This window comes from Girardinichthys multiradiatus, chromosome X, assembly GCF_021462225.1.
Source record: "Girardinichthys multiradiatus isolate DD_20200921_A chromosome X, DD_fGirMul_XY1, whole genome shotgun sequence".
NCBI lineage: Eukaryota > Metazoa > Chordata > Actinopteri > Cyprinodontiformes > Goodeidae > Girardinichthys > Girardinichthys multiradiatus.
This window is the reverse complement of record NC_061817.1, coordinates 7,047,084-7,071,703: the sequence shown is the minus strand read 5'-3', so window position 1 is coordinate 7,071,703 and position 24,620 is coordinate 7,047,084. Positions and strand designations below refer to the sequence as shown.

At 39.2% G+C, this 24,620-nt stretch overlaps 2 protein-coding genes across 3 annotated transcripts in view; one reads left to right on the top strand and one right to left on the bottom strand.

Moving 5' to 3' along the window:
• Nucleotides 1-2,435: 2,435 nt before the first annotated feature.
• Nucleotides 2,436-3,625, bottom strand: LOC124863039 (proteoglycan 4-like). The gene is made up of 3 exons (XM_047357280.1): nt 3,421-3,625; nt 2,645-3,166; nt 2,436-2,542 (listed from the first exon to the last, which is right to left on the bottom strand). Exons 1-3 carry the CDS (start codon nt 3,623-3,625, stop codon nt 2,436-2,438), a joined length of 834 nt encoding a protein of 277 aa, XP_047213236.1.
• Nucleotides 3,626-10,474: 6,849 nt separating this feature from the next.
• Nucleotides 10,475-24,620, top strand: part of LOC124862546 (alpha-1,6-mannosylglycoprotein 6-beta-N-acetylglucosaminyltransferase B-like) — a 108,716-nt gene continuing 94,570 nt past the window's right edge. For both annotated transcript variants that reach the window (XM_047356525.1, XM_047356523.1), the window contains exons 1-2: nt 10,475-10,799; nt 13,876-13,988. In XM_047356525.1, coding sequence (XP_047212481.1) covers nt 10,732-10,799; nt 13,876-13,988 — 181 coding nt within the window. In that variant the 5' untranslated portion in view covers nt 10,475-10,731. The remainder of the gene's footprint in view (nt 10,800-13,875; nt 13,989-24,620) is intronic.

Below are 24,620 nucleotides of genomic sequence, written 5' to 3'. Positions count from 1 at the left end.
TGAAATGTACTGGACCTCTGCTGGACACACTAAACATCTCCAAACAAGAACGAAAGAGTTCCCCACGGGAGTGTACAACAACGTGACAAAACAAAACGCCATTAAATACCTAAATACAAGTAAATATGCCCAGCACTAAACGCTATACTATATAAATATATATATATATGTATTTGTAATTACTTACAGGTGAAGGTATGACAAAGGTTCGTAATGGTTCACCTAAAAATGATCACTATTGTTGCTAGGCAGCACACTTACCTTCTTGTGTGCTCCTTCCTAGGTGACTTCACAGTTCCTGTGTATTCCTTGCTTGAGACTCCAAATCCTCTGCTTCCAAGAACCTCGTCTCAGATCAAGGTCCAGCTGACAGCCGCAAGCTCCTGGTGCTCCTGGCCTCCACCGAGCACACTCACAGCTTTGCTCGCCCGCCACCATGCCTTCAACCATCCACTTCCCCACTAATAACCTACCTAGGGTATTGTGACTCACCTTTCACCTCCTTGGATCAGAAGTTCAGTCCTGCGACCTGTCTCCCAGGCCCCACATCAAGTTCCCACCTCTGGCAGACCTACCTCATTCCACCTTTGATGCGTGTTCAGTTCTGCTCCGATTCTCTATCATTCACCCGTGAAGAGAATAAACTTGTTAACTTTTACTGTATCTCCTGATTGTTTCTGCATGTGGGTCAAGTCCGTTAAAAAAACATGACAATAAGTGGGGATATGCCAGTTATTTTAGCATTAAACAGACCAAGTAGATTATTCTATTTAAAAATGTAGCCTACAATAATAAATCAGAACTGCAGAGTCTATCTATGATGGATATCATGGCTTCATGGTAGGAAGAGAATTTAAGCGTTGTAAAGTGGAAATAATAGAGATCAGAATCAGAATCAGAATCAGAAAAGCTTTATTGCCAAGTACGTTTTTGGACATACAAGGAATTTGTTTTGGCGTAGTTGGTGCAATACAGTACAACCTCAACAACCTCAATAAAAAGCCAAAATATGCAAGTAGGAGTTTCAAGTTCTTTTTTGGCCATAAAAGAAAGAAGAGAACTGATTTTGAGAATCATGCATCAAAGTTTCTCTGCCAGTTATTCAGACACTAACTCAGTCTACGAGCCATGAAGAGTGGTGATAGATGGAACATTCAAAGACTTCAGTCTTTAGGTAGAGAAAAACATAAGTACATTCTGATACAATACCCAAATCTTTGAAATTTGATAAAAAAAACTGTCACTTTTATTGGTTCATGGTATGTGAGAGGCTGCACATTTTGATGTATAGACCTTTGGCTTTTAGAGCAACTAATGAAAGAAATCTGTGAAACCTTGACAGCTGACACACTTGTGATTTGCTGACTTGAACAGGATGTACATATTTTAAACACCAAGCCAACTGCAAGAGTCTCCTATGAGTTGTATTGAGCTGTTATGAAAGTTTGACAGGCTGTTCTACTTGCAGCTACTGCACAGTAAAAGGTACTTCTAACACTGAACCTCTGCGGAGAGCCAACTCAGCTGTATGATTAATAGTCTCTTTGTGCTTGATCACATGGGGCTTTATAGTATTGAAATTCATTTGTCATGGCAAGAGGAGAACTGTTGGACCTCAGTAAATCGTTATTTTACTGGAACAGCAAAGAGAGCTGACCTGTCATCAGCACCTATAGCCATTATAATAATGGATATTAAAACATTTATGACACTGTGAGGCATTGAAGGGTCAGGTATTTGTTGGAAAATTCAGTATAACTTGATTAAATGTTAACCTCTCTCTCATCGTACTCCTGTTCTGTCAGTGTCCTTTTTTGACATTTAATGGATGCTTGTGTGCGTTGCAGTTGCATAAACATACAATCCCTTACAAAAGTATTCATAGTCCTTAAACATTTTCAAATTTTGTTATGTTAAAACTTCAAACTTCAATGTATTCTACTGTGTGCAATTCAATTTGAGCATAGAAGCAACTGTTCTGTGAAGGCCTCATCGATTTGTTAGTGTCATCTTAATGTTAACGGTTCTGACCCACATACGGATAAACTCAGGAGACTTTAAAACAGTTCTTCAGTTTGTTTATTGTATCGGTAACAGGACGCCTGGATCAGGACTTGAAAGCGACGGGGATCAACTGCATAAGAAGAGAGAGTGGTGAGTATGGTTTGTTTCATAAATGATGGTGACTTTTAGTGAAAGGAATTGTTTGCTTACAGGTTGAGGAGGTAGAAGCTGCCAGAGGAGGGAATGGTAAGAAACCTGGGGATGTTGGATCTCTCCGGGTGAAGGTTCCGAATGAATGAGGTAAGTTTCAGTCACGTTCTCCTTTCCAACCTTCAAGTAGGAACGGTTAATGAAGCTGTGTGCGGCGGTTCGCTTGACTCACATTGGAGAGTGGGCAGGTTTGTTTTGCAGATGTTAGATGATCCGGAGCTTCAGGAGGCAGCCAGCCAATATTGGTCCGAGGAGCTTGTATGGAAGGTATTGTAGACTGGATCGGAGCTGATGTCCTTGTCAGAACCAGGAGGCAAGGTCGGGAAACCTAGGAGGACCACACAAGAAGTGAGTACAAAGAACTTCAGCGTTAGAGAGACAAAATGCAGAGTAATTCTCAGGGCCAGACTAGTTACCACTGTGGGTTAACACTCAGGCAAAGAAGTGCAGGCTGCGTCTCCCTTTTGAAGCTCCGGCACTAGACTCCGGCGAGGGGGTCTTGGCCGGACAGTGTACGGCGGTGATAAGGATGTGGCTTCACTTTGGTGGAGGGGTTGGCCGACCTGCTTGGTGTGGTGGGATATGCTGTGCGGGAGTGTGCAGCCGGCATGCTGGGGCACCTCCGGGGTTGAGGTGTGGGGTTGGTGGGGTGCCTGGTCTTTGGCATGCTCTGGTGGCCTTTTTCCGATGCTTCCTTCTGTGGCTCTGCCCCCCGTGCTGGCGCTGGGCTGCGGTCGTGGTTGGGTGGGTGGAGCAGTGCAGCACTTCTTGTACCTGCACTGCGGTGGCTTGCGGGTTGTGCTCGCGCATGGGTGGTTGGCCGAATGGTTGGGCGGGCTTGGTGGTGTGCTGCTACGCTGGCTATCATGTCTCAGAGGGGGAGGGATCAGGACGGCAGGCTGGAGGGCAGCGTGAAGGGGTTGCAGCGTGTGGAGTGGGGGGGATGTGTCCTCTTTTTGGATGTCGGGTCACCAGCATTTCAATCGGCTGAGCAGTGATGAGCTGGTTGGTGTTTCTCCCTGGACTGTTGTTGCAGTGGGGGTAATGGGGTGTGTTTGTGCAGTTGTGGGGGCATGATGGGGGCCGCCGACCCCGGTTGCCCACTGCCAGCCAGAGACCTCTTGCCAGGTGAGTTTGTCCTGTCTTGGTGTCAGGTCAGGGGGTACGATGTGAGCACGGTGCTCAGAGGTGTCTGCTCTGTTGCACTTGTGGGCATAAGCTTGGGTGGAGATGCGCGGGGTCCTTGCCTGGCCATCACGGTGTACTGTGTGGTGGGGGGCAGGACGGGTTGAGTGTGCTTGGAGTGTGGCTGTGTGTGGAGCTTCCGCTGTGTGGATGTGTCTTTATAGGCTTTTTGGGGGTGGAGCTCATCTGTGGGGATGCGCCCTTGTGGGGAGGGGATTTGTGGCATCTGGGTTCAGGGGCATGTGTTCGATATTTGTGTCCTGGTTTGGCGTGGCCCTGTGGGGAGATTCATGTTGGGGTTTATGGGCGTGGGGGCTCATGGGGTTCAGTTTGGAATTCATTTGGGGGTTGGGACTGTTTCATCATGGGATGTCTATGGTTGGCGGGCTTGTTTGGACCAGGTAGACCCCTCTTTTGTATGTGGCCTTCTCTCTGGATGGGGATGGGGTCGTTGGGTGCTGGGGTCGGAGCGGGAGGGTCGGAGTCCAGGCCTGGACTGGTGCGGTCTGCCTGTCTCGACCCCGGAAAGAAGGGGACCACCTCTTTTGGGGCTGGTTACCCCTCTGGGGTATCGGAACCTAGACCTGGGAGTGTAGAGTATGTATGGGGAGTGTGAGTGAGTGTTCGACGACCCCTGTTGTGTGTGTTTTTACATTGGGTGTGTGGGTGTGACTGTTTTTTTGTGTATGCATAAGTGTAGGAATGTGTGACAGTGACTGTATGTGCCTGTTTTTGTGTCAGGTTGGGTCTTGGGCTGCTAGTTTAGCTTGTGCAATCCAGAAAAATGTACTTAATGCAGAATTAGCATGAAAACAGACAGCTCTGAAATACAGCTAAGCAAATTTGCAGTTTGTAATGAGCCATGCAGGAGACACAGTAAACATGTGGAAGGAGGTGCTCTGATCAGACCAAAACTGAACTTTTTTGATCAACGTGTAAAAGCTATATATTTAGTAGAGAAATATTGGTGAAAGAAGCTGTGGGGATGGTTTTCTTATGGTCATTGTCAGGGAAGTTTGTTGGACTAGATCTGAAGAGGTATGTTGCTAAATACAGGACAATCCTGGAAATTGTCATGATCTGCCTGTGTTAGAGTTTAGTTTCGAGTTCTGTTTAATTTCTCTTCAGTGCCATGTTCTGCACATTCTTTATTTCAGTTCATTCGGGTTCATTAGATTCATTCTGTTGTTCATGTGTTAAGTCCTTGGATTCCTAGGTTAGATGTCTTATGGTGGGTTCAGACTTGAGCGATAGGGATGTCTGGTTTTCATGCAAAGTTTATGGTGGCAAGCGTCTTGGGGCATCGAGAGGGCTTCAGTGCATCTCAAAGGAAAGTGTCCACACTTTTCTCAGACGCATGTCTAGAGTGTTTTCAAAGTGACTTCAAAGTGCACAAGCGTCCAACTTGAAGTGCCCCTCCTGATTAGTTCTCCTGGTTCTTTGGTCCATTCTCCTACCTGAGAGTATTTATACTCTCAGATTATCATTGTTCTTCACCAGTTCCTCCAGTTACTACCCTGCTTGCTACTCGTCTGTTTCCTAGCGTTTTTCCTGCCCAGATTTATGTTAACACTCTGTTGCTCATCACTGTGCTCTTTGTAAGTTCTGGCTTTAAGGTTCATTATTAAAACCATTTTCAACTCACCATGATGCTTGGCTCTGCTCTGCATGTCAGTCCAACACAACCTCAGCACTCTCTAACAGAAAATAGTCTGTTTAAGGCCGGCAAAGCAAAGAGACTGGACCTAGGTTTTGCCTTAAAACAGGAAAAAACCCAAAGACAGCTGTAATTCAAGCAAAAAGGTGGTTCTACTAAGTATTGCCTCAGGGCCACTGAATATGAATACAACCCACACTTTTTAGATTTTTTTTTTTTATGTAGAAAACCATGTAACATATTCCTTTCTCCATTCTCCTATGCACTATATTGTCTCGATCCATCACATAAAATCATTGGAACAAAATTTACAATTTGTGGTTTTTAAGCTAAATCGGTTAATTAATATTTTTGCAACAGTTTTTATGAAATTAAGGTTTTTCAGTCAAAATATTTAAAAATCCATAAATGGGGAGAATTAGACGAACAGAGACATTTGAGAAAAAATAAGAAACAAGAGATGCAGAGGCATAGTAAAGGATTTCTGTGAAACAACATATAATGGTAATTAAGCAGGGGCAAAAGGTTCACGGAGAGAAAGACGCAGAAAATCACAAACTTAGGGAAAAACAGAAAACAAAAACCTTTTGATACATATAAAAAAAACATATACAATCCACAAATCTACTTTAATCTACAAAATACCAGTAAAGAGAAAAGAAATGGAAATAGAAAAAAGATCACATGAGAGGTTTTAGTTGTTGGTAGTGTCCTTGGTTTTAAAGCCATCAGATGTTTCAATTATTTCTCTCTTTATTTCAAAAGGTGCAAAATTCTGACTGTAGATTCTTGTTCGGTCAAACCATTTCGACTGATATCTTTAACACTCAACGCCAGCACTCAAGCAAGGTTCAGTGGTGAATAATTTGGAGATTTGTTAAGACACAAATGTTAAGCTGTTTAAGAAGCTAAAGAGAATATTTCCTCAAGTAAAACAGTCAAGGGCAGTTAATAAATTTAGCATATCCCATGCCTAGGTTGAATTTATTCAAATTGTTATGCTAAAGAGCAATAAATCACCAAAGTATTTTTGAGAAATCCCAGAGTTTTTCCTGAAGGTTGGTGGAGCTGAAGTTTAAAGGGGGAATAATTTTTAATGGAATAGATTTTTTTCTAACTTTTGTTTTTATTTTCCTGATTAAACACCAGAGGTTTTTTTTTAATTGTTGTTTCATGGTCTGATGTTTCCTGATTCAGAGAATTTCATAAAAATATATAAGCTCTTTGATCTTGGTGATATGTTGAATTATCCTACAGGAGATACCCACCGGAAGATGAGTACACTGTGGTCATAAAAGGATGAACATGATCAACAGCAATACTCAGGAAGCGTATGACATTTAAACATTGCACAGTTGGTATTAAGGGTCTGGAGAAGTGCCAAGAAATTGCCCCCACACCATAACAACAACCACCTCAGTCGTTGAGACAAGGCAGGAAGGATCCATGCTTTAATTAGTTTTACGCCAAATTCTGACTCTACCTTTGTAATGTTGCAGCTGAAGTTGTGACTCAGGAAACTAGAAAACATTTTTTGAATCTGTTATTCCCATTTGGATGAGACTGTATTTTATAGCTTTAGTTTTCAGTTCTTAGTTGAGAAGAGTGGTCCCCTGTGTGGTCCTCTGCTGCTGTAGCCCATCTGCTTCAAGATTTGACATGTTGGCATTTACAGATGGTGTTCAGCATACCTTAATTGTAACAATTGTTTATTTGAGCTACTATTGCCTTTTTGCCATCCCGAAGAAGTCAGCCCATTCTCTTGTGACCTCTGACATGAACTAGGGATTTTTTCCCCCACAATTGCCACTGACTAAATGTATTGATCAGTTCAGCTAAGCAAAAACATTAAAGCCCATAATATAAAAAAGCCTATAACATCATAAAGGACACTTCTCACCTGGTTTGAACTGTTACCTTCAGGCAGACGCTACAGATCAATTAAAGGACGGACAAACAAATTCAGAAACAGTTTCTATCTAACAGCTAAACTCAGCACTGCCAGAATGCAAAGGAAGATGCAATAATGAGAATGTGCCATCAGTATGAATGTGTGTACATGTGCTTTTATTTGATCTTTTTAACAACAGCTTCTATTTTTCAGTTTAACGGAAATTATGTATGGTTCATGCACTGACCACATAGCTGTTTTCTCTATTTTATTGTACTTGTGACAATGCCAATTAAGGACATTCTGATTTGGATTCAAAGGACAACAATAATGAAAACAAACTATAAATCATAAAGAGAAAAAAAATAATTTCAGCAAATTTTAGTAAATCTATGCAAAATCTTTACTGCAATTAAGTGCTATCATTGATCATAGAGAGTGGTTTATTGATAGTGTTTTTTTTTTTTTACCTGATTATAAAAAAAATGTCACAACACGTCTCAATGAATTTTATTTTTAACTTCTATATTTCTTTAAATTGTTACGTCTTTTTTTCCAAGGCCACTGAGAAACTCATCAACTTATGGCAACTTATGGCTGCACAATGACATTTTTGCGTTTCTGTTCAAAAAGAAGTCAAAAAGCATTCATGGATATTACTGAATTATTATTACATTATTTAGGTTACTAGAATTAAATAAAAAAAATGCACATAAAATAAAAATACATGTTTGCCACCCTCTTGCTGTATGTAGTTTACCTGCCACTGAGTGTCGCTGCTGAGCTGCGGTGTGTTTTAACTTGGAGCTATCCACGGTGCTGAAGTGTCTAGGAAGGTTTCACCGCACCTAATTCTCTGTATAGACAAAAACATGGAACACAGGGGAAGAGGTAAGATCCATAGTTAAAGAACTTAAAATACTGTCAGATGTTTAATTGCTCTTTATATAAAAACAAACATTTTTAATATGAAAAAACCGTAATGCAATTTCTTTCTTTCAAGCAAAGATCAGTATTTCTGTTTGACCTAGAACGATCATAGCTTTCAGCCCTCATGTCTGTCACTGCTGTCTATTTGCTTTTCCTAAGGCATTCTATTGGCTTTATTTACCAGCACATGTTTTAGTGACCAGTTTACATTCGGGGTACATTAACTTCGACCGGAGCCTCTTGTTCTCTGTGAGGGTTCCATAATTTTCCCTCCAACTTAAACACTGCATCTTTCAGGGCTTTGCCCAATTAAAGAGCACTCACTGTAGCATCATGTCATAGACCCAGTGGGCACTGATCTACTTTTTATTAAACGGACAAACAATTCAACATTTAAGTGTGTTCGACCATTTCTGTCCATTGCAAGGCCCTCCAAGCAAAACGTCCAGCTGATGTCTCTGCAATGCGGCGGTTTAATTTCAAAATCTCTTAATCATGTTTTCCAGCTAGTAGGAGTGCAAGACAGGGCAACATCAAATTTTTCTTTGCTAAAAGGCCACTCACAACAGGATTTTGTTCCACACTGTTACATACAAAGACAGCTCTCTGGGCACTTTGTCTTGATATACTGATAACTAAAGAGGCAATTATAGGGCTTCGATATGATTCGCTCAGTTGTGTGGGCAAATTTAAAATCATTATACTGTAGTTAGTTTCCCTTAGCAGAATTTTTTGTCCTTCTTCTTCCCGTGAGTGATGTGATTTTATTTGAGGAATTAATCTCCTGTATGGAGAGATATCAAGGAACCCAGCCAGTTCAAGCTATGATGAACATTTGACTTAATTCATTTAGTTTTAAGAAATCATTTCATTTCAGTTTTGTGAGCCTTGCTTTTTTCATTTAATGTTTTTTCTGGTCTGGCCATTGCTTAATATTGCAGGCATTCCATTGATTTTTATGGGTTTGTGTTAGACCCATGGTTTTTCATGGTTCCAATGGTACCTGGGCTGCCATTAGCAGTACTGTGTAGAGGATTTGGTAGTCATTTGTAAGATTAAGAAAAACAAAATAACTGTGGTGTAGAACTAATAAACACCAACAACCAGAAAGATCAGTTATTCAGACACATTAACATTTGCTTCATCAGAAACTCCTCAAAAAAGAAGTTCAGGGGAATTTTTTTTTTAGCGCTACCTATTTACTAAAACAGATTAGAGTGAAACAGAATCATGCTGGTGACTTTTTATGTTATGTTCCATTTATGTCACAAAGTTGGAACTTGAGCCTGGGAATGACATCAAACCCAACTTAACACTTCTCCAGTTTCTGGCTAAAAAAATGAATTGGTTTTAGCGATACTAGATAATAATAATATCTTTATCAACTTTTTTATTTTCGAACACTGACACAACATGTGCCCTAAACGAGTGCTCGGAAAATAAACAGTTTTTCAATGTAGCTATCACAAAGTTTTAAATCCTTGGCAGCCATATTGGAATTTCTGATCAAAGTTTGTGATACTCCTCCATATTTGGTTTTTTGAATATCAACTTGTTTGAAACTGTTTTGACTATTATTTGCTTAGTTTTGCAAGTTGAGTCTGTCTATCTATCTATCTATCATCTATCTATCTATCTATCTATCTATCTATCTATCTATCTATCTATCTATCTATCTATCTATCTATCTATCTATCTATCTATCTATCTATCTATCTATCTATCTATCTATCTATCTATCTATCTATCTATCTATCTATCTATCTATCTATCTATCTATCTATCTATCTATCTATCTATCTATCTATCTATCTATCTATCTATCTATCTATCTATCTATCTATCTATCTATCTATCTATCTATCTATCTATCTATCTATCTATCTATCTATCTATCTATCTATCTATCTATCTATCTATCTATCTATCTATCTATCTATCTATCTATCTATCTATCTATCATCTATCTATCTATCTATCTATCTATCTATCTATCTATCTATCTATCTATTATCTATTATCTATCTATCTATCTATCTATCTATCTATCTATCTATCTATCTATCTATCTATCTATCTATCTATCTCTATCTATCTATCTATCTATCTATCTACTCTATCTATCTACTATCTATCTATCTATCTATCTATCTATCTATCTATCTATCTATCTATTATCTATCTATCTATCTATCTATCTATCTAGCGTGTGATTAATGCAATGACAAGGAAGGCTTTTCCACTTTTATACCTTAGTAGTTGCGCCCGGGGCGCCACTACATGTAGTGCCATTTTCTTTTCTTCTTTTTATGGTGTTTTAATGATCTAACACAACAAACTGAAAACAAGTCTGTGACTGTGTTAAAATGTCCGTACGAATACTGGTAGTTGAAGAACCTATTACTGAAGTTTTGAGAACAAAGTAAGAGTTTAGACTCGGAAAACCCTGCTTTGGTTCACCAGAGTTGATCATTAGATGGCGCTATCAGTAAATAAGCCGCAGCTCTGCTCTTACAAAGACAGTTATGTCGGTGTATCAGGATTCAACCGAACTCGGCAGCCCTGCCTCACTGCCCTCCGTGCCACTTTATTCCCTGGAGATTTGAATCCTAACTCATTAAAGGACTACTGCTAAATATTTTCAGCAGTCTACCTGCTGTTTGTTGGAGGCTGCCGCAGGGTCTCAACTGAAGTTGCGCACGGACGTCTATCTGCGGGGTGAGGTAGGAGGTGTTTGAACGCACTCTCCGCAGATTTGTCAGGAGCGGGATTGGAAACTCTGGGTTTTGACACGACTTTCAGCGCAGACAAGCGGGATGTCAGTTGGATCTGAAACTCTCTTCACTGATGGAAAATGACTGCGAGCATCGGCGAGCTTTCCATGATGGCGAGGAGATGCCCCGTCACTTTCAAACCATTCAGGTGAGATCACTGTCTGTTTTCGGAGTCAAAACCAAACTACCATCAAATCATTGTTAGATACTCAACTGCATGGATGGTAATCAAATTAGATGGATTTCAGTGATATACATTTTTTTCTTTCTAAATGTTTAGGTTTTTTTTTTGTTGAATAGATGTAGAAAAAGAAATCTAAACAACGTAAAAATCAGGTTGAAAAGTAAACTGCGAAAAACGTCTACATAAAGACCTCCATTGATCTCTAAATGTGAATAAAATGTGGTTATGGTTGATCAATCAGCCCAACTGAGCCTGATATTCAACATCTTTTTTTTGAGTATTTTTTTTTGCGGGTCCTATTGGCTAAAGAAGTACAATATTCATGTATTTTTCTGGGCGAGAATTGGACTATTTTAAGTAGCCGTAAACAGATGTCTATTGACGTCCAGTGTTTGGAGAGGCATTTCTTTATAAAGAAAAATGTAAATTCATCAATAACATGGCTATAGAATCGGTTAAATAAATTCCATATGATTTCGTAAATTTAAGCAGAAATTATCTGTCAGTGAGCATTGATTGACTTTGAACAGAGAGGGTAAGAAATGACGGTAATGTTGCACGCTGCATTTTTAAATTAGTGATGAGTTATTCTTTTCAGCGCAGTAAATCTTGCAAGTTCAGACCATTTGGATTAATTGGGACGACAGGGCACAGGCTACTCTACAATTAAGGTTTGCTTACTCAGCTCCAAAGTCTTTCACTCTCCCAGCAGCTGCATGGGGAAAGAGTGAGAGCCAAACAAGCAGACACATCATAAAAACTACTGAGCTCAACAAGATGTCCCAAACTTTGTGGCTCGCAGCTTTGCATAATTGGAAATCCACTGATAATACATGTGGAAATTCAACTTTGCAGTGTCTTTATGTTTTTTGTTTTTTTTTTGTCCAAGATGAGGGGATGTTAAACATGCAAAGCAATGGAATCTATTAAAAATCTGTAGCTTATATACACCTTTGCCAGTAATCATAAGTTATTTTTGGCTTATCGTGATGCATTTAAAACATTGTTTTTTAAGGTTAGGTTGGGTAGGTAACAAGAAAAAAGTCCAATGCATTTTAAAAACAACGGTTGGGTGAACATTTATCTTAGATTTTCTCCTATCCACACAGGGTAAAAATTATGCATATGCATTGAAATCTATAAATACACCTCCCCCTAAAATTTAGATTAATGTTTCATAACATGTTTCGTACCAACCACACGATTTTTATAACCAACCGAGAGTTCCTGACATTTTTCTGGCTCAATGTTTGACCAACCTTCTTTTCAGAATTGGTAGAGCTCATTTAAACTGGTTGGTTTACCAGCACAGGCTCAACTTTGAAACATGGCCCAAATATTGTCAAATATTTAAACATCTACCTTCTGATTCAAGATAAAGTTCATTAATTTGGAGTAAGTTCTCCTTCTTCGTTGTTAAAACCTTTTTGTGCATTACACCCACTATAAATGGCAGTGAAACAGGATGCTACCACTACCATGCTTGACAGTGTTCCTTAGTTTGAAAGCCTCACCTGGACTTTTCCCAACATTCTTCTTATTATTGTTTTCACATTGCTCCTCTCCTCTGACCACAAAACGTTTCTCTGGAAGGTATTTGACTAGTTTATGTAGGCAGCTGGCAATTCCAGTCATAGTTGAAGGTGTCTGTTTTAAAGCAGGTGTATCTTTAGTTTCAGCAATCTCTAAAGTCCATGATGACATTAAACTCTCTTTACTGTGGACATTAAAAATGGTGTTCCAGTATCTTCCAGTTTACAATAGACTTGTTGATTCCTGGGTTGTTTCTGAAAATGCTTACAAATTACCTTTTGATCTGAAGGGGACATTTTGGGTCAGACGGTTGAAACTTCATCAAAGTTAGGTATAAACTGGTTTCACAATGGATAAAACAGGCAGAATGAAAGGTATTGAATTTTGACCTGACTTCAGCCCCATTGAAAATGTACAGACTATGCTTAAAAGTCAGATCCATGCTAGAGAAATGTATCAATTTAAATTATTTTTGCCATTTCTGATAGAACATCTGACCAAATATCCAGCCAGCAGCATGTGACAAAATGCTGCAAGCTGCAATATGTATGTAGTTTTACAGTAAGTTGATAAGGGAGATTTAACGAGATATTAGTGGGTGTGTGTGTATAGTCTTTGAGTCTATATGTGTAGCTTTGACACTGATTAGATAGGAAACCCAGCACCCCTAATTCCTGATTTTAAAATTCACTGGACTTGTTTGTTTTACAATTGTACCAGTTTTAAAAAAATAGAACAGTTGGATAAAAATGTGTTTAAGATTTATAATTAGGACAGATGACCAGTTCTGTAAATCTTATTTAACTTAAACAAAGTGATGTTGTCGTATTCAGTGGAAGGTGCATAATCCCTGATGTGAGTATCCATGTTTGTGCTTAAAAAGTGAGTTTTTCAGAATTTTAATGCAGATATTAGTTATGCTCTGGTTGGCTCAATGTACCCTCTCTTGTGTCAGTTTTCTGCCCTATGAAAAAAAGAATGTTAGAGGAAGTAGGTCTGCAGCGAAAGTGTGACAATCCATCCTGCAGCTTTGCCTCATGAAAGGACTGCTTCCAAACCTTTTCCCAGCACGACTGGCCGAGCATTCCAGCGAGTCAGTTTTTTTAGAAAATTACTCCAAAGCGATCGAGAAGCAGGCAAATGTTTGCTGATTTCTGTAAAACATGGCACACATTCATCTTTGGATGAATGTTTTTATTTTATACTGTCACCCATTGAGCACAGTGTGATGCTGGAAATCTATCCACATAATGGTTCATTTCAAATGAGACAATCAGGCAAGTACACAATGCTTCTTTGCCCCTTGGTTGGTACAATATGAAGCTTGAGAAATTTGTTCACGCTTTGTAAATCCACACACATGACAGAGCACTTATTCTATGCTCCACTTGAACTTTTCAGCTTTAGAATACATCACCTGGCTCATTTTGTTGTTTTCTTCTCCTGCCCTTACCTTTTAAATAGCTTTTTTTGTAAACTGATGAGCCCTCTTGTCTGTACCCTTCAGGGTCTTTGTAGCTGGGGTCGGCTTCTTCAGCCTTTGCTTTCTAATGACTTCTCTCGGGGGCCAGTTCTCAGCCAAGCGACCCGGAGACTTCCCGTTCACCACCCGAGCTGAAGGTAAGTCACACATCACTGCAGCCTGGTAGCCTGGTGATTTCAGCTGAGCTGTGTCCTGGACTGGTAATGAGCAGGATGGAAACACGCTGACAGATCCATGGAGCTGCCTTGATTGCTGCCAGCCGACGGATAGACATGTTCACTTTTGTCATCAGGGGGGCACTTTGGGGGCATATTGCCTTGAGCAGCCTTTTTCTTTCCTCATCAAACCCTTTATCTTTTTTTTTTCACTTTCATGTCATGACCGTGTTCTTGACCATTTGGAATCATTTTGTTGCCAGCACCTGTTTTAGAATTATGATTATTGATTAATTAATATTTATCAAGAGTTATAATTTAAAATCATAATTTGAAAAAAATTATTTTCTTAACCAAAAATCCTTATTTATTAATCGAAATCAGAGATGTCCTCTGGTGTTGTAATGTGTGGCTCAAAGTCCTTGATAACAATTGTTAAATTTTCAGTAATAATTGATAACTATTACTAGATGTTACTGTTTAATCAACTGTTTCACCACAGGTGGAGGATCTTCAACTTTATTTTGACTGACAAATCACTCTTGCTCAAAATAAACGCAAACACTCTCCCTTTATCAACGTGAATATTTATTAAATCAACAGCCCTAACACACCACGCTCTTCCAATTCAATAATCTTCACCAAATCAAACATGCAAAGTTCTACATTAAAGAGTAAAATATCTAACTAAACAGAATAAAACAAAACAAAACTTCATGAGTGTGCATGAAAATCCAACCAGCAGTTATGGCAACAAGTGATAATGTGGTGCTGAGCGGAGCTTTGGGAGCAGCCCTACAGAGATGTAGCTCGACAAGTCACAAAGTCATAAAACCCCCCACAGTTGTAGCTCAGGGGACACACAAAGATTCATAAAACGTTTGGCGGCAACCAGTTGCAGGGTGCAGACAAAGAAAATGGTAGAGTTTCACCATGAAATTCTAACGGTGTAACTTTAAAATGTACCCTGAACTTCCTCTCAGGTGTTAAAACAACACAGCAAAACACACACAGCTTGAAAAGCACAGCCAGCCTTCAGATGTCCAACAGCAATCAAAGTTTCAATGAAATATTGCATGCACATATAATTTAGAACACATTGGACTATAAGTGGCGATTCTAAATCGCCCTAAAATCCCACTCTATCCTGCCCAAGCTATTTCTAAAAAAGAAAAAGAAAATAACATGGTATTACTTGGTGTTGTCTCCTCTGAACAGAGAGAGAGAGGAGGGGGAAAAGTTTGCACACGTCTGTGGATAACTCAGGAGAGCGGTCAGTTTCGTCCTCTGGCCTCCTTGGCGAAAAGGAACGATATGACGGACCGTCAACAGTTGACTGGAATAAAAACAAGGATGGCGATTCTGTCTCCTTGAACCCTCCGTGGGGTTTTTCTTCTGTTACGTGTAAACTCACGTCTTCGATCGGTAAAGTGAAATTTCTGGCCTTCCTATTCCAGAAACATCTTTCATGAATTTTTCTTCTCGTTGGCCAACGGGGGGAGAATGAATGAAAGTCCACATGGGATTTCTTCTCCAGAGTGATGCTCCAGTTGCGTGGTAACTGCGTCTCGGTTTCCAGCGTGAAAAGCAATGGTGGGCAGTATGTTATATAGCCCACTGTGACATCATTTGTAGTAGGGATTTGTAGTAGCGGACTATCCTGGGGTACAAAATGGCTGATGACGCTGAACAGCATAGTGGCATCCAGCAACGTACAAATGGTCCAATATTCAGCACACAAGTGGTCCAACACCTGCAACTCAAGATTGGATGACTGTCTTGACATCTTTAATGTATTTTATTGGGAATCTATGTCACAGACAGACACTTAGATCTGGTGACTGTGCAGGCCATGGAAGATGTTCAACTTCACTTTCATGTTCATCAAACCAATTTTTCACCAGTTTTGCTATGTATATTGGTGCATTGTCATCCTGATACATGGCACCGCCTTCAGGATACAATGTTTGAACCATTGGATGCACATGGTCCTCAAGAATGGTTTGGTAGTCCTTGGCAGTGACGCGCCCATCTAGCACAAGTATTGGGCCAAGGGAATGCCATGATATGGCAGCCCAAACCATCACTGATCCACCCCCATGCTTCACTCTGGGCATGCAACAGTCTGGGTGGTACACTTCTTTGGGGCTTCTCCACACCGTAACTCTCTCGGATGTGGGGAAAACAGTAAAGGTGGACTCATCAGAGAACAATACATGTTTCACATTGTCCACAGCCCAAGATTTGTGCTCCTTGCACCATTGAAACCGACGTTTGGCATTGGCATGAGTGACCAAAGGTTTGGCTATAGCAGCCCGGCCGTGTATATTGACCCTGCGGAGCTCCCGACGGACAGTTCTGGTGGAAACAGGAGAGTTGAGGTGCACATTTAATTCTGCCGTGATTTGGGCAGCCGTGGTTTTATATTTTTGGATACAATCCGGGTTAGCACCCGAACATCCCTTTCAGACAGCTTCCTCTTGCGTCCACAGTTAATCTTGTTGGATGTGGTTCGTCCTTTTTGGTGGTATGCTGACATTACCCTGGATACCGTGGCTCTTGATACATCACAATGACTTGCTGTCTTGGTCACAGATGCGCCAGCAAGACGTGCACCAACAATTTGTCCTCTTTTGAACTCTGGTATGTCACCCATAATGTTGTGTGCATTTCAATATTTTGAGCAAAACTGTGCTTTTACCCTGCTAATTGAACCTTCACACTCTGCTCTTACTGGTGCAATGTGCAATCAATGAAGACTGGCTACCAGGCTGGTCCAATTTAGCCATGAAACCTTCCACACTAAAATGACAGGTGTTTCAGTTTCAGTAGTATGCAATTGTAAAATGGAAGGAAAGTGGTTTTTTTTTTTTATGTTTCAAAAGAGTGGCATATATTTGTATTCAGCCTCCTTTTCTCAGATACTTCTAAATTAAATTTCGTACAACCGCTGGCCCACAGAAGTCATTTAATTAAGGAACGGAGTCCCCCTGTTTGTAATTTACCACCTAAACTGAGTGGCCGGTTAAGGTGATTGTTAATTAAAGAAGCAACCAAGAGTCCCGGGGTTACTCTGGAGGAGTTGCAGAGATCTATAATGAAGGTGGGCAAATATGTTTACCGGAATATCATTAATTGTGCACTCCACAAACGGGAAGAGTGGCAAGAAGAACACCACTGTTTACCGAAAGCAATGAGAAGTCCAGTTTCAAGTTTGCCACATGCTTTGTTGGGGTCACAGTAAACATGTGGAAAAAGCTACCCTGGTCAGATGAGATCAAAATGTAAAATTTTTGTCCTACAAGCAAACACTGTGTGTGGAGAGAAACTAACACCACACATCATTGTGAATTCATCATACACACTGTGGGGATACATTTCTTTAACAATGGCAAGGAACCTAGTCTGAAGGGAGGTTAGCTGTAGGGGTAATCCTAGAAGAAAAACACTGCTACAGGCTGCAGAAGACCTTTGTTAGGATGACCCAGTCAAAGTCCAGACATTAATACAATTGACAGTCTCTAAATATGTAAAGCCAGTTGAGACATACCTCGAAAGAATTGCAGCTTTTATTCAATAAAATAGGCTCTATACAATAGTGACTCAGGGGTTGCCACGCTTTTCAGATTCAGACAAACAAAACAAAAAAATAAATGAAATGATTTAACTTCCACCTCAATTATGCACTATTTTGTATTGGTTCATAACATAAAATCCCAATAAAACATTTTTCAGTTTATGGGTGCAATCTACCAAAAAACTAAACTACAAAAAAACAACATACAATCATACTTTTGCACGGCACTGTATGATTGTTTATTTTTGTTTTGTTTTGCAATACTAAAACCGTAAAGAAGTAATTCACCTCTTTTAGTTATGCTGTCAGTTCAGTCATGCAGAGATGAACTGTCTTTAAAATTAGTCTGTCAGCGAGGAGTGGAGATATTTATATTTCTAATTATAGGTCTAACGTACAGTTCTGGAAGTCAGTGTGATAACTGGAGACTAATCTTTCTTTGAAAGCTGCATAATTCAGGCTATCAGCTACAGTTAAAGAGTAATACCAAAATAGCTCTTCCTTCCCTCTAAGAGATCAACAAATCAGAGACTCAACAAAGAGAAATCAGTGTTGTCAGCAACCATCCCTGGGAGAAAGCTACCTTTCTTTGCGTGTTCTTCTTGTTTACGCTGTGTGCCTCTGCATACAAACCACTACAGCGACAGCCATTTGGGGGAGTCACTGTTGGTTTCTGAACTGTTGTTTGCCACCTTTTTATCGCTGCTTTGCACAATATTGACAATGTGTGTCAATCTTTACAACAGATCCCAGCTGGCACGCGATCCAACATCCATCACTCATTCAAGGACACCAGTTTTTGGCAGCACGTTGCACTGTTGTCAGTTTATTTATGTATAAATGAGGATGCAGTGATCACTACAGACCTACTGAATAATGCCATCTTGTCATCAGGCCCACTGGTGGATTTTGATGACTGCAATATGGCTGTATTGCTACATCCTCGCTTGAGACTCATTTTTTTTTATTAAAAGAAGAAGTAGTTCTTGAGTTGTAGACCTGCTGTCTTGACAAAGTCGACTAATAAGGACCGCCAGTTGGGCCGGCTGTCTACACTCAGTTGTGAAGAAGCCTTCATCACTTGTGGAAATATTTTGGGCACTAGATAGGAAAAAGAAATCCAACAGAAAAGATGCAAAGAACTTGTGAGCACTGTGAGAATACCACAAGTGGCTAAACGTTAGTGTCTGAAGATGCGATTATTAGCATCTGTTTCCTTCTGGGGGTCAAATAAAGGTCTATTTCACAGGTTTTCAATGAGTCTGGACTGTGTTTGATCCTTTCTGGTTCAAAACCAAAGAGACTGATCAAATCTGTACTAGAAGATTTTACAGTTATCAGATATTCTTTAAACCCTGGTATGAATTTTTAAAATGTATTCCAGTTGGTGAAACAAGAAAAAGGCATATTTCTGAGACTTCTTTTGGAAAAAAAGGATCACCTTATAATTAAACAAAAATAAAAGAAAATCTAGGATGGAATAGTCTACATTGATTACAGATATATGAAAGCACCCTGTATTATCTCCGAAACATTTACTCTGTAAAAATAAAACAAAATAAAATAAAATTGTCTTGTTTTTGTCTCGTGTGTTTGATGTCAAGTCCTTACTGAGCAGACATCCTTTTAAATACTAATTAAGATTCATAAAATTTTTATTCTATTAAAAAAGAACAAAAATAAACCTAAAAAAGACAAACATTGTTCATCAAACTGTCTGCCACATGCCTTAGTGACCCTACATTAGGTGATCCAGAGATTTTCAGCGCTAGTCTTTTTGTTAATGGTGTGCTTCATAAAGACATTGTATTATGATGAACTCCTGCATCCCTTGTATAGAATATATTTCCCAGGGCTGCATCCATGTGAGATGTATCATACTGCTGTACGTTGTGTTTCAGTAAAGAGGGAGTTAAAAGGGTGAGCCGGTGACAGGGATAGTTGTTTTGGTTTTTAAAGGTCTAATTTTTAGCTCCTTGTTAAAGCCCAACCTCTTGAAAAACCTTTGCAGCTCTGAAAGAGTTGGCAGCAGGAGATGTAGCAAAGTGCAGCAGGTGTCATCACAGGAGACAATTTCAAAGGTTTCACCTATTTATACTCTGCTGTAGGGGGAATGGAGAGAGGAGGTAGGGGGGAGTGGGTGTTAGACAGGAAATATGTCTGATTAATTAACCACTCACAGCCTGCAGTCAGGGGAAGGCATCCGGCCTGAGGCTCATTAAGCACCACCATGAAGCTAACCTGAGTAAGGTTTGCCATGGAAATGTTCATTCTCCTTTTGGGTGTTTGTCTACATGTGCATTTTTGTAGTGGAGGTTTAGTAGCACTAAAGCTGCTGTAATGAATGAGATGAAATGTGTCGTTCAGTGGTGCAGCACTTTGATAGCGCTCACTGAGCAGAACCAGGCGCCTTTACTGCTGAAAGCTGTGAAGTGCTGCAGGATACATCAGTGCCAGTGTTGTCTGATGACATAACATTCATGCTAAAAATGTGAAGAATTCATGAAAGCTTTTGTGAGCTCCTGAACATTCAGGGTTTTTTTTCTGGAAAGAAAAAGAAACCTGTGATTTTGCTGATTGAGGAAAGAGGAAATGTAAGCAGAAAGTTACCCAGTTCTGACTTTCTATAGTTCTTTAAGATTTATGACATTGCACAGCAAATCGGTTGGATCCAAGGCTTCATCAAGATTTTTGATGCATCCATCACCTTTATTATTTTCCTTTGAAGCTACAGGAAACTAATGATGTGGGAAAACATGGAAGAAGCAGGGACAGAAGGATACTTTTTCTGCTAAACAGGGGAGCATGAATTGCAAGGCCGTTTGATCTTGGATATATTAAAGGCCCCAGAAGTGTACTGGAGCTTTCTAATAAGCGCTTTGAAGACCACCTTCATAGAGTCTGTCCTTTGACCAGATTTCAACGGAGCTTAACCATTAAGAGAAAAAAATACGCTTCACCCGGCTTAAAGCACGACTGAGAGGTGTTGATGTGTTCACAATCACTGTCTCTAAGCTCTATTACTTGAGTTTTTTCAGATGCAACATAGTTGGATATTTTCTGAATTTTTGACTTGCCCCAGTCTTTCTGCAAAGTCTGAGGGTGCATTTATACCAGCTCTGTTGAAATGAACACTACCCTGTTTGCCCATGAAGTCTGGTTTGTTGTGGAAAGTGTGAATGTGCAGTCGAACTTTGTTCCACCTTAAAACATAAATCTTGGTCCACTTCAAATGAACCAAAGGCAGGAAGCAGAAGGAAAACAAATGTGTATGTAAGATTGCCAGCAGAAACATCTCACAGTTGCATATGAAGGAAGGATGTAAGGCAAGTTCTAATAGATGTACTTATGGTCAGTTGAAAGTATATCACAGCTATTTGCAAGCACTCAGAAATGCAAATTGTTTTTAACTAATTAAGGAGGAAAATGGAGGCTGTGCATCTACAGTACAGTAGTACAGGGCAAGGGTGATAAAACTCCTTCACCAATTTATAAAACATGCTTAGAAAAAAGTGACAGTTCAAGAGATAAAAAATAAAAAAGTTTCCTTTGTCTAAAGAACTAGATGCAATTCTTGGCACTCTCAGATGAGCTTTAGGCAAAAAAGGGAATAAGTCATTGAAAATGTTTAGTTCCTTTGACAAACTTTTACAAAATATGCTAAACCTCAGTACCAATCAGAATAAATGTGGCACTTCTCTGGATCATTTTGTGATATTGTGCAAAGACCCTCTCGCTGTATTCTCAAGCTTTTTGAAATGTTATAGAAACATTGCTGACCTGCTGCAAAAACAGGGTCGTAAAAAGTATTAACAGCCAGGATGTCAGTAATTATAGCACCAGTAAATTTGTAAAAAAACAATTATATGTTTACAACAGATTATTTTAATAAATTATCTTTTTATTCTTAATGATAAAACACTGCTGACAAGTAGTTTAAGTTGCTTAAGAAAAAAGAAAGTTTAAGTAGGCCTATGCTGTGGTGCTACAGAAACTGGTTCCCCTTAAGGTATAATAGGGATTTATTTTAATTTTATTTATATTTATTTAATTTAGTAGCTGATAAAATAAATAAAAAACACTTCAATATGGAAAACATGTATAAAATGAGTAGAAAGAAGAAAGAACTTACATAAGCTACCCCTTCTTTCACAATTCTGTTTACTTAAACATGATAAACTAAAAATTGGCCAAATAATCTATTATCGTTGTTAAATTGGTGAGTAGGCTTCTAACCTAAACAACACCCCATTTATGTTTGTCATTTTTAAATTGCTCCTCTGTGTATTAATGACAACCTATATTTGCAGAACATGAAGCTTTGTCTATTTCCTTGTCTACATCATTTATTTTGGAATCTGAGTCTACAACCATGTCCCTGTTTTTAGAAATAATTTCTCAAATTAATTCTTCATGGTTCTATCTTGCTTCACTGACTATCCTAGAACTTTTGAAGTTCTTTGTTATTCCTAATAATTCTAGCAGGTGATGTCTTGTTTTCATTTATCCATATGGATTTCGGGCCCATGTTGCAAATATTATTTTCTGTTTTTTTAACATCATAGCTTATTGTGCAATATCCCAGTCCTTTTTTTATGAATATTTATTTATGTACACATTTGTGCCTTTGAGTTTAACTGACTGTATGTACGAGGTTATTGGTAGGTTTTCTGCCAATGATTCTTATAATGTCTGCAGTATTTTGTCTTCTCAGTCTTTCTTGGTAATTTGTGTCAGATAGATATGGCATCATTTTGAATGTCTATGTTTTTACTGTGAAGAAATTAAGTTCACCACCAGACTCTGCACCTCTTTTTATGGAGCATCCCTTGTGGTCTCTTCATTTTTATAAACTGTAGCGTAAAATCACTGTTTCAAGACCAGTTAGAATGAGATCATTCCTTTGTAAATATTGCTCCAGATCATCCATCCTTTGCTCCAACATGGCTATATTTTTGCATTTTTCAATCAGCATAACTTTTAGTGACTTCACTTCATTCACTAAACCAATCAGTTGTTCCTGCTGCAATGTTGATTTTGGCAGTTTAGCGGATATAAAATTAAACGATTTCTTAATCTCTTCCATATTTTCTGTAGATGTTGCTTTGTTACACTATTTCCTCCTCTTGGGTTTTTAAAACTAAAACGGGAGCTTCAGGCTATTAACTTTTGGTATTGTAATGTGCATACCAATGTCCAGCACTCACTGCTGTTGATTTTGCTGCCACTCCTGGTGGGTTAGATGCTGCTGCTTCTTCCTGGTTTAGTAGAGCATCTGGCATCGAGGAGTGATGCCCAGCATTCTGTTTACTGCAATGCGGTAAACTCTGACAAACATTTTATTTCTCATGCCTCAGGAGGTTTTACAAAAGGAGAGATGAGAATAAGTTTTTTTTTTTTTTTTACAATTCTCTTATTCAAGAGTTTCTCTGTGAGTTCTTGAAAGAATTGAAGGTCTGTACTTTATTTAAATCAAAATATTTTATTAGTAATGCATGAAGTGATGATAATAGGATTTTCTCTTTATCAACTCTGATCTGTGATTGAAAGCTCAAAGACTGACCTTTTTCTCCCATCTTTGGAACCAAAACCATCTCTATCAAGGAACCTGTAACACTTCTCTTTATTGTCTTGCAGCCCTTAGAATAAAATAAATTAGAATTGGTCGACTTTAAAATCTGCAAGTCAGGCCTCAAAGAAATGTGGAAATCCATTTCAACCAGGAACAGTTTAATTTTTGCCTCCCTAAATGAAACATCATGTAAATATGCAAAAGCTCTAGCTGTTTTTGAATGGGTTAAGTTATTTATGCAACTTATTTAGAGTTAGAAGTGAACGCTGATAAGTGCTAAAATATATACACAAACATCTTGAATATAATATTTATAATATTGATATTAGTATATTAGTATATCATAATATTAATTTAATAATTTTTTTTGTTACTCAATCTACATGAGTGAAACTCAGATAGATTCATTAGAGTAGAAAATGTTAAGCCTTTATTTGTTGTAATTTTGATAATTATAGCTTACAGATAATGAAAGCCCAAAATTCAGTGTCTCAGAAAATTACAATATCAATCAAAAAAGGTCATTTTTAATGTATAAATGTAATGGCCATAGCATGACCTGCAGAACCATGGGTTTGGGTGCTATCTTGAAAGATGTCCAGAAGACAGTCATATACACCTCCACAAGAAGGTAAGCCATAAAAGGTAATTGCTAAAGAAGCTGGATGTTCACAGAGGGCTGTATCCAAGCACATTCATAGAAAATTAAATGGAAGGAAAAATTGTGGTAGGAAGAGGCTCACCAGCATTGGGGATAACCACCGCCTTGGGAAGATTTTCAAGTAAAATCTGTTCAAGAATTTGGGAGAGCTTCACTGGGAGTGGGCTAAGGCTGAAGTTGGTGCACCAAAAGCCGCTAAGCACAGATAAATCATACACAAAGGCTACAAATGTCCAGTTCCTCATGTCAAGCTACTCCTGAACCAGAGACAATGTTGCTTTAGTGCCTTAAATGATAAATGGACTGAACTTAAATAGAGCTTTTCCAGTGATACCGACCACTCAAAGCACTTTACACTAGGGCCACATTCACCCAATCACACTTACAAACCCATACATACACCACAATGCAGATCGGTAGGCAACTTGAGGTTAAGTGCCTTGCCCAAGGGCACATTGGCATGTGGCAAGAGAACACTGGAATCAAACCTGCAACATTCGGATTGCAAGACAACTACTCTTTCCACTAAGCCTCTGTCTTACCTGGGCTAAGGAGAAAAAGAACTGGATGGTTGCTCTGTGGTCCAAAGTCCTGTGTTCAGATAAAAGTGAAGTTTGCTTTTCATTTGGAATCCAGGTCCCAACATTTGGAGGAAGAGTGGAGATGCACATGTTCCATGTTGCTTGATGTCCAGTATGAAGTTTCCACACTTAGTGATGATTTGGGCTGCCATGTCATCTGCTGGTGTTGGTCCACTGTGTTTTTTGAAGCCCACAGTCAACGCAGCCATCTACCAGGAATTTT